Source organism: Enoplosus armatus, chromosome 6 (genome assembly GCF_043641665.1).
Source record: "Enoplosus armatus isolate fEnoArm2 chromosome 6, fEnoArm2.hap1, whole genome shotgun sequence".
Classification (NCBI taxonomy): Eukaryota; Metazoa; Chordata; class Actinopteri; order Centrarchiformes; family Enoplosidae; genus Enoplosus; species Enoplosus armatus.
In genome coordinates, this window is record NC_092185.1 from 14,188,307 (window position 1) to 14,203,348 (window position 15,042).

The following is a 15,042-nucleotide window of genomic DNA, read 5'->3' on the forward strand; positions in this document are numbered from 1 at the left end:
TGCGGCCTCACCATTATAGTCGTATAATGACTGATGTTCTGCAGCCTTGTCGAAACATTATTAAGAAGAATCAGCTCATGCCCAGCTTTATTGTGAAGGGAGGTTAATCTGTGGATGAGTCAGGGATCTAATGATCCTGATTAGAGAGCCATTTAAAATGTTTAAATATAGTACCCAGGTCATTACCATCAAGATTAATCATGTCTTTTTCCATAATTTCTCAGGAGTCTAAATTAGGCACCTGGTCTTTTTTATTGGATTACGCAAATAATTAAGACTATTTCCAGCTTGTTTATTGCCTTACATTGCTGATGGGTCCATAAATATCTTCCAATCAAAAGTGAGATTGTAAAAATGCTGTGTTGCATTTCCCCAGGGTCACAGGTCATGTTCCCCTTTGTGCTGGGCTGTTGTTTCCCTGGGGGAGGGGGGAGCCTATCTTCTTTTGTTGTGCTGGACTTGCAGGGCGAGGCCTCTACACTTGAGGGGAAAGGTAGGGGGGTCGTTGTCAAGTACTGGGGGTAGCCTAATTATCAATCCATTCATTATTGCTCCAGCAGCTGCACAATCCAAAAATATTATTCATAGCGGGTGTTAAGAAACATCCCATTCATGAAATCCAACTTAATCCTTGTATCCATAGCAATTTCAAGGCAACTTGGCACCAGAGCAGAGTATGCTCTATTAAACAGTGCCTAAAAGAGGTTTGTATGCATAATGTGATATGCGACCTATTTTGCCATACATGTAGACAAGCCCACTATGCAACATGCATAACCATTAAGCTTGAGGGGCTGCTATAAAAAGCCAGTCTGAATCCTCTCCGGAGAATCGGGTTTCATTAAGATGAAGGAAAAATACAATAATGTCATCCCATCTGCAGCATCCACATATTTCCTTTGACTCAATTAGATCTCAGGGGATATTATTGAATAGATTTGTTATAAAAGGAGCAGGATTCTTGTAAAGTGCAGCTCCTTGTTCCCTCGTGAGTATGTACAATACATACAGTACAGTTTTCTACACAGTACATAATGTCATCGCAACTGTATATTGCATGCCTTGGCTTTTCTAAGAGATGTTTGGTGGAGTGGATTCCAGACACTGATGTCTAGTTACTGGCACCTTATGATACTAGCCTCCTATTCCTAATCTCAGATTATTACTAGTGTAATCCTATCATAATCCTCCACACGTACCATGCTTTTGTTGTTTACATCGAATGTTTTCCTCTCATGCAGTGGAAATGAAGTCCCTCTCACACATCATCATCATCATCCAGCATTTAAATTTGTACCCTTTTCGTGACAAACTGCTCAGTGTAAAAATAGGCCAGCTTCAAACCCAAATAGGCCACATCATGTCGCCTTGAACTTGGAGGCACACTTGTTCTTAGCTCTGCCTTTCATGAAAGCATTTTCAGAATGGCGACCAACTAAAGGGCTCTCAAAATGGAGAGAGAGAACTTCATCTTATGCTTTCAAGAGGAACTGTGTCAAGATGTACTAAGCACACACGATAACACTACTTTGTCAGGGTCCAGTTCCACTAAATTAATGCAAATTCCAAGATGGATGTAAATGTTCCTTCTTGTCCTTTTAAAAATAATTTATATTTTTTCTTGTTTTTGACTGAGGGAGTACGGTGAGGCCTAGGTGGGTTTCAGTAGATCTGGTCTTTTTCAGTGGCCTGTGCGATTCAGAGACAAATACCTGCATCGCTGACACATTCATCTCCCTTTCTGTCTTTATAGTTCTAAGTATCTGAGGCCTTGTGGAACTTTGAAAATAGGATGGAGATGAATTAAATTACATTAGAATGCTGTAAGGTATTGCTTTTTCTATTCTGGTACAATTTAAAAACTAAACCACAACCTCCTGTTTGAATCATTGTTGTCTAGAGAAAATGGGATTGAGATGAACGCCCAAATTCATTAGATTCAAATACATGGTTTCTGGGTTCCAAGGGAAAAAACCCATATAGGGACACCAGAGGAACACCACCCTGCCCACAGTCACACAGTCACAGCATGGGAGAACGCCTCAACTGGAAACAATACATCCTATGACAATATTCAGCCCAGACAAAGAAGCAGTCCAAATACGGGCTGCTCCACAAAAGCTAGCCCAGATTTGAATGAGGGGCCATCCCCAACGTACCTCATAGGCAGGTCCTCATTCCTGACAGAGATCCCGGCCGCAGAGGGGGGACAGCGCATGCTGTTGGCATACAAACTCTGCACCAGGGCCAGCTCAGAAGAGTGTTCCAACATCGGTGCTCTGGAAAAATCCACCCGGTGTAATGGACACTTTCTTCTCTTTCCCTCTTTCCTCTATGTGTTTCTCTCCCTTTCTCTGTCTCCCGCCCACTCTTTCTCCTCGGTTTAGTGCAGCAGAGCGGCGCCCACCCCCTTCGCTGACTGGCGTGGCTGAAATAATCCTCTCTGACAGCTCATCGTGCGCTAATGCATTGTGCTGCCTGCGGCAGCCCAGTTTGCAGGCTGTAAAGCTGTGGCCACAGTAGCACTCTTGCACTAATTGACACCCATATTAGGAAAACCTCAGAAAATTGGACATGGATGATTTATTCTCACTGTCAGATTGGGGAAAATTAGAGGAAACATCGACACCGTTGTCACAAGATCTCATCCCCAAGTCCTGATTTTCTGGTGCACTTCTGTGTATGTCAGCGTCAGAAGGCAATCATCAAGCCTGGTATCCTAAAAACTGCCCATTCTAACTATTTTTAATGTTAAACATTCTGCTCATCACCAAGCACATGTACGTATTGTAGGTAAATATTAGAACCATTCTCTATTCAGCTCCTGTGGGGATGTACATGTCACTGTCCCTCCATGAGCTGGCTAATAATGAACTGGTGGGTGACAGGTAGAGAGCTTTCCTTGACAACCCCATGTCATTATTATTCTGGAGTAGATAGGGATAAAGATAGCCTGCTAGAATATGAGCCAATGTTGTAGTCAGAATGAATATTTGTTAAATAAGGACAGGTTACAGTACGGCCCCATTGTTCACCAGAACTGCAGTCAATCTGAAAGTTAATTTAACTGCCTGCGACTCTGCCACATTATCCAGATCATAATGTACGTATACTCAAATAGCATAGCAATAACAAGCCCTAATCATCAACTGATAGCAGGATTCAGAGCATGCTGAAGAGGCTCAACCACAGAGTTTTATGAAAGAAACACATTGTATGTTGACTTGCATTGGACAAAGCTCAATTGCATGTTTTGAGGCATATAGTTGGGAATATGACGAAGGCAAAGCCTTGAAGCTCCTGAACACATATTCTGTCATAACCAATACACTTAAAGCATGTTTTGCTTGCTTGTCATTATGCCGCCTGTTTAAAAAAGTAATTTGTCACAATATTCTTTGCACAAAACCCAGGAGAAATGAAATCTAGGTCTCATTCTCCCACAGGTGTTGTGTCCTGTTAGAGTAACATGACATTAAGTAGGAAAGTCATCTGAAACAGGGTCATGTCAGTGTGTGCTGGTATCATAGTTGAGAAGACCAGCATGAAGGGGCTCCACTTCCTCTGATCATGCCACAAAAACCCTCTACATTTCAGCGCTCTCGCTCTCGCTGCTGACATGAATATTTTAAACACTGATGTTGAAATCCAGTTCTTTATGATGTGTTGCTGCTTAGTATGACTGTCAGTGCCACAGGCGCCATGTAGAGCACAGAATAACTGAAGGTCCTTTCTTCCAGCTCTGATCTACCAACATGTAAGAGCACAAAAAACAAAAACGCTCAGTGTGATAATGTTGCATGCACAAATGCTTTCCAGTTGAAACCTCATTTAAAAGAGGTTCCAGAAGTAAAAATAAAACAGTATGTGATGATTATATGAAAATGCATTTGTAATACAATGAACTTGTGAGTGCTGTAACATCACACAGCAAAGGTGCATCACTACAAAAACAGGCACATCCTGTTCACATCCACAGTGAAGAGAAAGGTGGTGTTAGTGTGTGCTGCGGTTGAGCAAAATGCACTCATGCCTGTCATGTAATAAGTCAAATAGCAGCACATGTTTACAGAACTGCAGGTGGTCTCATGATGAGTGAAAGCACCCGTCGGCTTTCCCTTTTTACCACTTGTAGGCTCCCTTGAGACTGATTGCACAAACAGATACTGTCTGTGTTTTCGTGGGTTAAAACTGAAACTGTTGCAGCTCGGTGCACATTGCGTTCTGTGGCGCGTGCTTAATGCAGGGTGTAGTTCATATGAGTTTTAACGTTGAAGAAGCTAAATACATTTCTGTGTTGAATTTGAAACATATCACCTGTTCATAGATAAAAAAGCAGCATATTCTGTATTACAGCAGCATTACATCCTGTTTATGAGGCGCCGTAGATGCATCTGGGCAAGCTGAAAACATCTTTTACCTAATACGAAATGAAGACTTAACCCTTTTCATGTCAGACGTGCCAGAGCTCTATCTTTACTAGCACTGGCCAGTAAAATTTATTATCCAACAGATGCTAGCTTCGACTGTATGAGACCTGACACCAGCATGTGTGATTGAAGAGGGAGAGAGGCCCACAACCATGAGAGGAGTTAGCATTTTAGCATTAGACTCTACCTCTGTTGATGACCTTCTCCATTTTAATTCACACAGTCTCATCTTTTTCTCAACAATAACCTTTTGGTTAAATAATAATTATTTGAAGAATGCTTTATTCCAGATTGAACAAACTCTATTTCCCCCTCTACTACAGTGTGAATTGACTAAGCATGTGGGCTTGCATGAGTGAATGCATTTCATATGTTAAAAAGCTACACCACATTGAAATGTCAGCTTGTTTTGCATGGGCAGAAGTCCTTTTACTTCCCTTTTTATTTCAGGCTCACATCATTTTTTCCACTTCCTCTTTGATTTAGTGTTATCGGAAGACACTGAGTAGATTTCCATCAGGGCCATATGGGAGAGTAACACACTCAAAGAGAGAGAGGTGAATAAGTAAAAGGAAAAAGTGTAAAAAGTGAATGAGTCAGGTGTGCTTTCTAGCTCTAGATAACATCAAGCAGACATATCTAATCAAGATATCTGAGAGCCTGAGGTTTAATCCTATTTATTACTGAACTATGGCTGTTGTGTCTGTGACTATACTCACCAAATAAGGGCATTAAAGAAGGCAGTGATTGGGTGGCCACAATTCCCTTCAATTAAATGAGGGTGAAACTGAAATATTTAATTTTTGTGCCAAAGTAGAAAGACTGAAAGGCATCCTGGTGTACTTTTAACAGCAATCAAGGTGGGTTACCACCCACCTAACATCAATGTTAAAATATAGCAGAATTAGAGAATTCATGTCTGAACAAGATTTAATAAAACTAATCCATGTCTTTAACCTTAGTAGGATGAACAAATTTAATGGGCTTTTCTCAGGTTTTCTAAGATCACTCAAAACACTGCTCTGTCAAATAATTGATTTTAAAGTACTGCTGCTGTTAAATCATTAAAAAGGTTTTGCACCAAAATACATTTCTGCTATTCCACAATATCAACCAACTAGACGTCTGAGGACAGCCGGCACTCGTCTGCTGATTGTTCCCATAAATAAATAGAAGCACAGTGAATCTGATAAACATCTAGACCTGTCAGAGTTCAGTATGAAAAGTCAAGCTTGACTGGTAATAAGACCATCTGCTATAGATATAACAGTTGACGGGTTACAGGATGGAAAAAGTTAGATCAGACATGCAAAAACCTGCATCATAAAAATAACAGCCCACTGATAACTGAGGAGACACACTTTACTATCTCACAACGCATTCTTTTCTATTGAAATGTAAGTCTTAATAGCTTCTGAGGGGCGGTAAGTCATGTTTACAATCTCAGTCATCTCTAGATTCTCTCATGAAGGATGACACATCTAGAGCTGGTCTTACTTAAAGGCATGCTTTGCGAGCTAAGGAATCCACATGCATCAACCAAGAGACACCTGTTACATTTCTTACATTCATAATGTGGTGAAACATGTTTCTTTGCGAGCCTGCGGTGGTGTCGGTACATGTCATGAGCAGCACGCCACAGTGTCTGTGCATGAAGAATGACACCATGTGGCCATTGAGGGAAAAGCAAAAACAACTGTGCAGCAAACGGCACAGGAGACATTTTAGACTCAAGAAATCAGTTCCTCACAATCCACAATCAATCTTTGTGCAATGTGACTGTCACATATTATGTGACAGTCACATTACACACATATTATGTAGCTGAAGTGCTGCATGACAACTCAGAATAACCCCAAAATCTAGGCTAATGCACTGCAGACAGCTGCAAGGGAGGATCCAGATCTTGATCTATAACCATCTGCACACTGCTTCGAGAAATTCAACTGATGACTTTTTTGTCATCAAGTCTGAAATGAGCAGGAACAAAATTCAACATCTGGAACTTGGTTTGTTAAAACATTTCCAATCTATTCTATATGTAGAGCAAATGCAAACAAACAGCTACTGAAAAGAAAGGGGGTCAACACAGAGATGTCTGTCCGGGTTAAAAATGAAATAAGAATGACAGAAAATGGAGGTACAATTTTGATGGTAATGAGATTTACGTCGTAAAGTCTGTGAGTTCACAGACTGTTCATCTTTAATATTGAAATATCAGCGAAATGAATTACATTACAAGCACAGCTACAGTATAACTCCAGGACAAATCCATATGAAGAAGAAATAAAAATACAAACTTTAAATTTAAAAAATGTACAGAAATTACAGAAAATCATTCGAGTTAAAAACCAATATCTGAAAATGGATTTAACAAGTCAGAATCCTAAGAACAAAATGCACTTGGCTTGGAAGTTGGTATTGACATATTTATACACACCTGATGCGGTCACCGTTATATACATGACATTTCATTGATACTGCAGAAAACTGGGGGAAAGATTCGACTTACAGGTCATTCCTCTTGTGACAACACGAAGGAAACAGAAATAAAGACGATGGATGTTAGTTGTTCTCTGCTTGGCTCTCATCTTAGACAAATTGTCATGGTCTCCTTATACAAACATAATTGTCATGATCTCCTACGACTGGACGTCCAAACCAACAAGCAAACGATTTATAGGTGAAAAGGGAAAACCACAGAGCCCACATGAGAACTAAGGCTGGATATGTGCTGGTTAAAGCCTTTTTTTCTTACCAACTCACAACGCATCATGGCTGACATCATTAGAAAATCCTCGGATGTTAGTTATCAGCCACAATTTTAAACTTTCTTTTTTTTTTTTTTTTTTTTTTTACAGCAGGTGCCACGAGTGTTCAGTGATGGCTTCAAGTCCAAAAATGTCCAAAATATGTGCTTTTTGCATAGTCTCAATGCAGTTTGTGTTTCCTTTTCTTGTGTTTTTTGTCCTTCTTCTTGCTGGAACATTTAACACAGAACCATTGCTGGTCCTCGGGAGGGGCTGTAAGGATCCCAACACAAGGCCTGAGCGGGCGAGAGAAGAGAGTTCAGGTTAGTGAAAAGATGCCGAGGTTGCAGCTATTTTTTATTTCTACATGGCGTGTAACATCACATGCATTAGTCCCAAACCGTCACAGGACGGTTCAGTTTGGTATGAGACTTACTTCAGTTCGGTATGCCCTGTTGACAAAATAATTACTGTCAAATGAGCTTAATACTTTCCCTTAAATGGAAAAAACTGAAGCATCAAATGTCAATCAATGCCTGAAGAGCCTGTCAAGTTACCTGGCCATGGAAAAGCTGATGTATGCTACTAAAGGCAACCTATGGATATTCAAAAAAAATATGAGGATGCTTCATGCATTACTTGAAAACCAAGTTACATGACCAATCCTGTACTTCCTGGTAAAAAAAAAAAATTCAGCTTTGATACGACAGTATGATGAAACTAACGAACCATGTATATGTATGCGTTTTATTAAATTATTTTTTAACTCTTAGTTTTGTTTGTGTGTGTATACATGTATCTGTTTTGTTTTTTATGTCCTTATTTACTGTGAAAAAAATGTTTAAAAACCAATAAATATACTGAACTAAAATAAATAAATAGATACCTAAATAAGCTTAATACTGTCATGTCTCAGTCAGCGCGGAACATTTCTAAAGTGCTTTGACAGTGGGACAATTGATCAGAAATGACCAACGAGAAACCAGAGCTGGAAGAGATCATTTATGTCAGTCATTATTTGGAAGGATTATGGTTTCCCAGTAAGATACAATGACACTGGCTAAAGAGTGGAACGGACACAAACTGTGTGGCAGCCTGCTGAATTGAAGTTTAGTGACATTATATCTCTGGAAACATAAAACAACCAAACAAGCTGGAAACAACAATTGTAAACAGCATCACACAAATGTGTCTATTACAGAGCTTGAGCCTCGCTGCAATGTTCCTTTACGTGTGCATTTCAGTCAAAAACAAGCTGCAGTCATCCAGGAATTATCCACTGCCCTGCTCAGATACTGATGGATGGACCTTGAAGACTACAGAGAGTAAATGTGTACAACTTGAAAACAGAGTGAATGTGGTCTTGACTGCGTATAAAATTAAGCAAAAAAACTGCTGGCTCTAATGGTTGACTTCAGTTAATTATAATATTATAAAATCTAAATGTAACATTTTTTCCATCTACACTACTTTTGCAAATATGCACATCTTTTGTAATAAGAATTGTTCATTACTATTGACATTTGTTTACTTTTTTCTCACTGACCATTTGCCAATGTTTCAATGGCCAATGAGCCATCATTTTTACATTTTTCAAAATAAATGACAAAAATGTCTTGATCTGCATTTCTTTTGTTTTCACTGCTGTACTGAAAACATACCAAACCATGAATTTCTGTGTACCATTACAACCCACATTTTCATCAACAGAAGCAAACACAGATCAGTGAACTAAGGCTGTAATTGATGGTAACAGCTGGAACTTAATTGTGCAAAACTATAATCTAATGTAGCAACACAACATGATACAAAGGGAGTCATTAGGGCAGAAAAAAACAAATACAAGGAAATAAGTCTCTTACCAATGATACCAATCATCACAGTCATCACATCCTATCATGGGACTGCCATCATCAGGTTTGTTGCATCCGGGACAAATCCAGATCTGGTTTCCCCATTCGTCTCGGATCTTGGGTAAATACATACAAAAGAAGGCATTAGCAACACGCCGCTCAATGACAAAATAGCTATTACATAAACATTGCAGATTAGTGAATAAAGGGACAAAAAATAACATGAATAATCATGTCGTCCATTTTTATCTTAGCTGTAATTTATTTACTGTTCACTTTGACTAAAGAAAACACTGCATGTGCTTTTGCTTTTCTTGAAAATTATCAATTATCAATAAACAAAAGTGGTGAGTACGAACACTCACCACGTAGGTACTAACAGTCTCAGTTACTACGCTGCGGACTGGTGTTTTGAAGGACGCGGCTGGAGAGAGCATGGAGGCGGGGGAGAGCATCGATGACGGGGCAGGAGCTGGTGGGAGTGGAGAAGCAGGTGGGGGCAGAGTGGGTACGACGGGGGAGAGTATTGGGGGTGGTGGGGGCGTCCGAGGGCGATTCCCAGGTCCAGACTTGGCAGCGGGGGTCTTGGGTGCTGGCGTCTTGGGCTCTGAGTTTGGAACCACCTTGCTGATAACACTGGTGAAGGACAGAGACAAATACACGTTAATGTAAATGGGAGAAGTTACCAGCTCTATGTAAGCTAAATAAGGTAAAGAATATAAATACATGTCAGAATACTTTATCCACAATGTGAATATGTAGTAACAGCATGGTAGCCTTGGGGAATTTTAGGAACATGTGTTTAAATTTTAGTATTAATATGTACTATTTTTTAACTGAATGATGTCTATTCTTGCTTTTTTACATTTTTCATTCATTTCAAGTGCTGCGTTGTACAATTCTTTTTTACATTCTAATATTATTGTTCTAACCCATATAGTGTATTATGTTTTACATGTACTCAGGTCTCAATCTCTGTAGGACTTGCCTGATTAAACATGAGTTACTTATTTGCAACTTTTCTATATTAGTAGCAATACTATACCTGAGTTTCAGTACAGATATCCAAACCATACTTTTTTCAAATACTTTGAGTGATATATTTTCCTAAAAAAAACTTTTTTAATGTAACAAAAGAAGCAAAACGTTTTTTAAATGTTAAATACAAGAACTTTGCCAAATAAAATAGTCTACCATTGGCTATCAAAAAATAGACTATGTATCTGAGTAAAAGGTTCGATACACTACTCTAGTAATATGTTGCATGATAATACTTCTACAGAAACAAACAAGTTTTTTTTAAATAAGGCAAGAAAAAGAGAACCTTGCGTAACATTCAAAGAGGTGTTAGAAGAAACATCACCAGAAACATTGCTGCTTACATTTTGTCCTGGCCTGCTCCCACTCTGAGCGTCAGTCTGGGGATGACTGGAGACGGTAAAGCTGCTGGAGTGTCAACTTTCACCTGAGGAAACAGGACAAGGTCAATTTCAGTGACACTCTTAACACAAACGCATAATAATGACATGCTGAACAAATTTTTTTTACCTTCTCCAATCGAATTCTCTCTTTTTCTTTCTCCTTCTCCTTTTCTCGTTTTTCCTTTTCCCTCTCCTTTTCTTTTCTCTTCTCTTCTTTCTCCCTCTCCTTTTCTTTGGCCTTCTCTCGCTCCTTATCCTTCTCCTTATCTTTCTTTTTCTTCTTCTCCTTCTTGTCCTTCTTCTTGTCCTTCTCCTTGCTCTTTATGTCCTTATCCTGGAGGATTGGGGCCAAAGGAGGAAGCATGGAGGGTATGCGCAGGCAGGCAGAGGGGCTGAACAGTGGTGGGACTTCACTCAGAGCAAAGGGGGCTAACGCAGATTGTTTCTGCCTGTCGTCCTTGCTCCGGTCTTTACCCTTGTCCCTCTTATCTTTGTCCTTTTTACTTTTTTCTTTATCCTTCTTTTTGTCTTTGTGTTTCTCCTTCTCCTTCTTAGGGCCATCTCCATCTCTGGTTTTTATCTTGATGGAGCCCTCAGGCAGAGTAAAGTCTCGCTGAAGAAAGAGCTCGTCATCCTTCATTCCAAACTCCTTCCAGGGCATCTTGCTATCCTTGGAAAACTCCTTGTTTTTATCCCTGTTCTTCTCCTTGTTCTTCTCTTTCAGCTTGCCCTTATCCTTGTCCCGGTCTTTATCTTTCGGCTTGTCTTTCTCCTTCTTCTTCATTTTAGTTTTGAGCTCCTTCTTCAGCTTTTTCTTGACTTCTACTGATGACACAATCTTGTTCTTCTCCTCAAACACCTTGAGCAAAGGTTCAGGAGTAGGTGGTGAGGCTGATCCCGAGGACACATATTCTCCTTGGTTTGGCGGGGGTGCGGACGGACCCCCCTGATTGACCTTTCGGATCACCTCATTGATTGAATCATCCATAGTCCAGTTTCCTATGCCCGCGTGTGCGTGTAGGTGAAGTGGTGTTGACGTGTCTTTTACAGAGTTGCTGGCCCCAATCAGGAGTTTAGGTGTAGATGGCTCCATGATGGTCAGCCTCCTGGGGCTGGAGAATCCATTACTATCTGAATCAGAGCCCGAGGAGAAAGCAAAAGGATCAGGCTCCCGTTCAGCGCATGCTCTGGCAATCACAGCATCAATGGAGTCATCGATGGCTGTATTATCAGGCTCTAGTTTCTTGAAGGGGCCCTCAGCCAACTCCCTGTCCTCTATATTCAGACGCATATGGATGTTCTCTTTGCCCATCCTCTCACTCAGCGCAGACAGCGGTAGCTTATGCACACCATCTGTCTTGCTCTGGGGTTGGGATGCTTTAGCTGAAACCATCTTTGGGCTCTTGGGGCTTTTAGGACTCTTCGTTCTCCCTGGGGATTTCTTTTTTTCCTTCGACGGTTTTGGAGAATGGATGGGACTACCACCCACCGGAACAGGAATGACCCCTTTAGGGGACTTAGTCCGTTGTCTGCCAGGGGATGAGACCTTAGGCTTTCTTCCTGGAGTGGTGAGACCCTTTTGATCAGAGTGTTTAGGTACTACTGGCTGAGGTCTGAAGGAAGGCAGGGCTCCAGAAGGTGTTTCAGGTGACAGGGGGTCAAGGCTATCATGAGAAGGCAGCATGCCTGGGGGAACACGTTGAGGGTTGAGAGAGGTAAGGGGCTCCCTGGGCTCAACCCCCCATTCTGGGCTGAGGCCAGGGTACATGCGTGGTCTCTTGGAGGTAGGCATCATGCCCATAGCTGCATCAGGACTGTCCAGGTGCCTCTTCAGCGGGTGGTTCTCATCGTTGACTGTCTCGTTTTCATCCATTTCCTCCTCATCCTCTTCCAGTGCCACCTGCATAGCTTCGGCTGAGGTGCCCATGTCAGCAAGGACTTCCTCCTCCTCCTCTTCTAGAGAGGAAAGGGACAAAAATACAGTTGAGTTTGAATTAATCTCCAAGCATTCTCACGACCACAACTTGCTTTAACACATATACAGGTTATTACGATGGCCCATTCAAACAGATTTGCTCCAACCCAAAGATATAGTTTCATAGGTAAGCCTAGCTAAAACCAGAACTGCAGTCTAATATAATCCTTCCTCCTCACAAAAGTTATAATGTTCAGTTTTTTGTTGAAGATAGAGATATGTTTATTCAACTTAATGATCATTTTGGAGGATGTAGTTTGTGGTGCTACTGAATTTGTTTGCAAGAGGTGTTTCTAATATTTAGTCCGCCCTCATTGATATAAATGGAGTGGATAAAATATTGGAAAAAAACAAAACAACAAAAAGTGATGATTATAACCATCATGGACATGTGATAAACTGCATGTGTGTTTCAGACACAGCTATAGCTATATTTCATCAACTGTGGATTAGTTTAAAACGTTGTCCGACAAAAATAAAATCTCAACCTGTGGAAAACACTGAATGCACACTCACACACTGAGAGATGCCAATATATGTACTGACCCTCTTGTAAGGAGACCAGGGGTGGCATGTAATCTGGTATATAATCCTTCCTTTCCTCTGCATCTCGAGCTCCAGGCTGGGGAAACTGCAGGACATTGTTTTTGCTAACAGGAAAGAGCGGCGTTTGATGGGTGAAGGCCACAGGCTCTAGGTTATGTACGTAGTCCTCCAGTTCACTCAGACTCACTCCCAGCAGCCTGAAGGCCTGGCTGACATCATCCAGGACTGGATCTGTTCTTCCATCTGAAATGCAGCATCAAAACAAGCCATTAAACCTCCGCACATACTCTGCACACACTCTGCAGGCCTCTTATTCATTAGACTATACTGTTAGGGTTGATAATAGCCTGGGACAAAGGTTTGACTACATACTAGCGATTGTGCTGCACATACAAGGAGGTGCCCTAACTGATGTTGACACTCAACTTGAGGCAAAAAGTAATGCTCAACAGGTTTCAGATTGATAGAGTGACTCGTATTACAGACAATCCAGTACATAAGAGCTAATACATGTGACATCAACTATTCACTACGTGGTAACCCCCGCTGGAAAGCATCACAGCCACAAAAATAACAATACAGGGAAGCTGCTTAGCTCTGAAGCTACTGTACTTTTTGACACATCAACCTTTGCTAGGGGGCGCCAGCTACAGAACCAGTCAACAACAACGTGATCGACTACTTCAGGTTTATGGGTTAAAAAAGTAATCGGGGTACTACACGAAGCACTTACAGAGCTCAGAGTACCGATGGCAGGCCCTGGCCAACTGCTGGATATATCGATGCAGCACATCGGACAGCAGATCGCACGCAGTGAGCTGAACCGCATCCCAGCCCAGAGCCTGGCAGATCTGCGCCACCGAAACACGCAGCAGCGAGCGGGCATAGCTCTCGCACATCTCGCTGACTTTGTAACGGTATTAATCCCGGTCAGTTCCTATTCCAAAACATGTTCCCAGTCTTCATGCTTCACGGAACCCCCGAGGGGCTTGAGAAAACCCGCTACCGCGGTCAATTTTGGACATCTACTTCAGTAAATATATTGGCGCTTTCGCCAGAGTCGCCATCTTGATTCCATCGGTAGACCCATCCCCGAAATCTACATCGCACATGCGCACAAGTCAGCGTCTGCCTACACAGCTCTGCTGTGTTCGAGCGGGTCATCAACGTCTGAAGATGCGCAGGAACTCAGTTTGACAAAGTAGTAACGTTAGTTCAAAGCTAACATGTACACAGACCGTGGCAGTTACGCTGTTGAACTGGTAAAGTGTGCACTGGTAAAGTGTGCACTGTAAACGATTTACCAGCGATTTGCTCAGGAACACACACCGACGACCCGTTTCGGTTTTCACTTCATATCCGCTGTGTCATTCTGAAGTCGGAGAGAAAACACCGTCAGCGACCCTGACTGAGTCACCGCAAAACGTTATTGATAGAACAAGTAGACACAGTTTAGGCCAGGTTCTATTCAAAGATTCAAGTTAAAATATTGCCTTTTTTTCATTAAAAACGGCAAGACGGCAAGAGAGTGGGTCCAATTTTATTTCATGTTGTGTTATTTTCGAATATCAAGCAGGCAGGCATTTGGACACATGCTTACATTTCTAAAAGCGCAAATTCTTGGCTTGCTAAAATTCCAATTGATCTAATTTAGTGTCTCGTAATGTTCGCAGATTACACACCAGTGGTTTGGTTAATAGGTAACCAGTATACAATGGCTTTGAATAGAAATCCAGCCAACCTTAGTTTGTTTCAACAAACTTAGTGATGTCTCAAAAGTTTCAAGTATGGTCTTTGTAGAAGTTGAGTGGAGCTGGACAGAATTATGCAAGGTATAACATATATGCAAAATATCTGAAAGATTTTAATTCAGGTTTTATATTCCATTATGGTATATTATACTGCTGTTACTTGATCCTTCTGATCACATCTGCTCTTCAAATTGTTATCTATTACAAGTCTGACCTTTACTGTTTTGTAACCTCTGTGTTCAGTCTGCTTGTCTTGTCCAGGACACTCCTGTTGAAGAGATTTTCATTCTCAGTGAGGCCCTCTCCTGGTTAAACC

At 41.2% G+C, this 15,042-nt stretch overlaps 1 protein-coding gene across 2 annotated transcripts; it reads right to left on the minus strand.

Annotated features, from left to right (window-relative positions):
• Window positions 1-7,239: 7,239 nt before the first annotated feature.
• taf3 (TAF3 RNA polymerase II, TATA box binding protein (TBP)-associated facto) lies at window positions 7,240-14,042 on the minus strand. 2 transcript variants are annotated; one of them, XM_070907188.1, is made up of 7 exons: window positions 13,709-14,042; window positions 12,976-13,218; window positions 10,582-12,410; window positions 10,416-10,498; window positions 9,414-9,669; window positions 9,043-9,149; window positions 7,240-7,476 (listed from the first exon to the last, which is right to left on the minus strand). In XM_070907188.1, the coding sequence occupies exons 1-7, from the start codon at window positions 13,872-13,874 to the stop codon at window positions 7,362-7,364; spliced, it is 2,799 nt and encodes a 932-aa protein (XP_070763289.1). In that variant the 5' UTR covers window positions 13,875-14,042; the 3' UTR covers window positions 7,240-7,361. The 2 variants fall into 2 exon arrangements, with proteins under 2 accessions (XP_070763289.1, XP_070763288.1); XM_070907187.1 differs by having other exon boundaries at window positions 9,399-9,669.
• Between the last annotated feature and the right edge of the window lie 1,000 nt (window positions 14,043-15,042).

Excerpts from the sequence above, each read along its gene's own strand:
- taf3 (XM_070907187.1), bottom strand. The coding sequence starts at position 13,874 with ATGTGCGAGAGCTATGCCCGCTCGCTGCTGCGTGTTTCGGTGGCGCAG. Across the intron at positions 9,670-10,415 it reads GGAGCAGGCCAGGACAAAAT|TGTTATCAGCAAGGTGGTTC; the intron begins GTAAGCAGCAAT and ends GTCCTTCACCAG. Across the intron at positions 9,150-9,398 it reads AGACTGTTAGTACCTACGTG|ATCCGAGACGAATGGGGAAA; the intron begins GTGAGTGTTCGT and ends TATTTACCCAAG.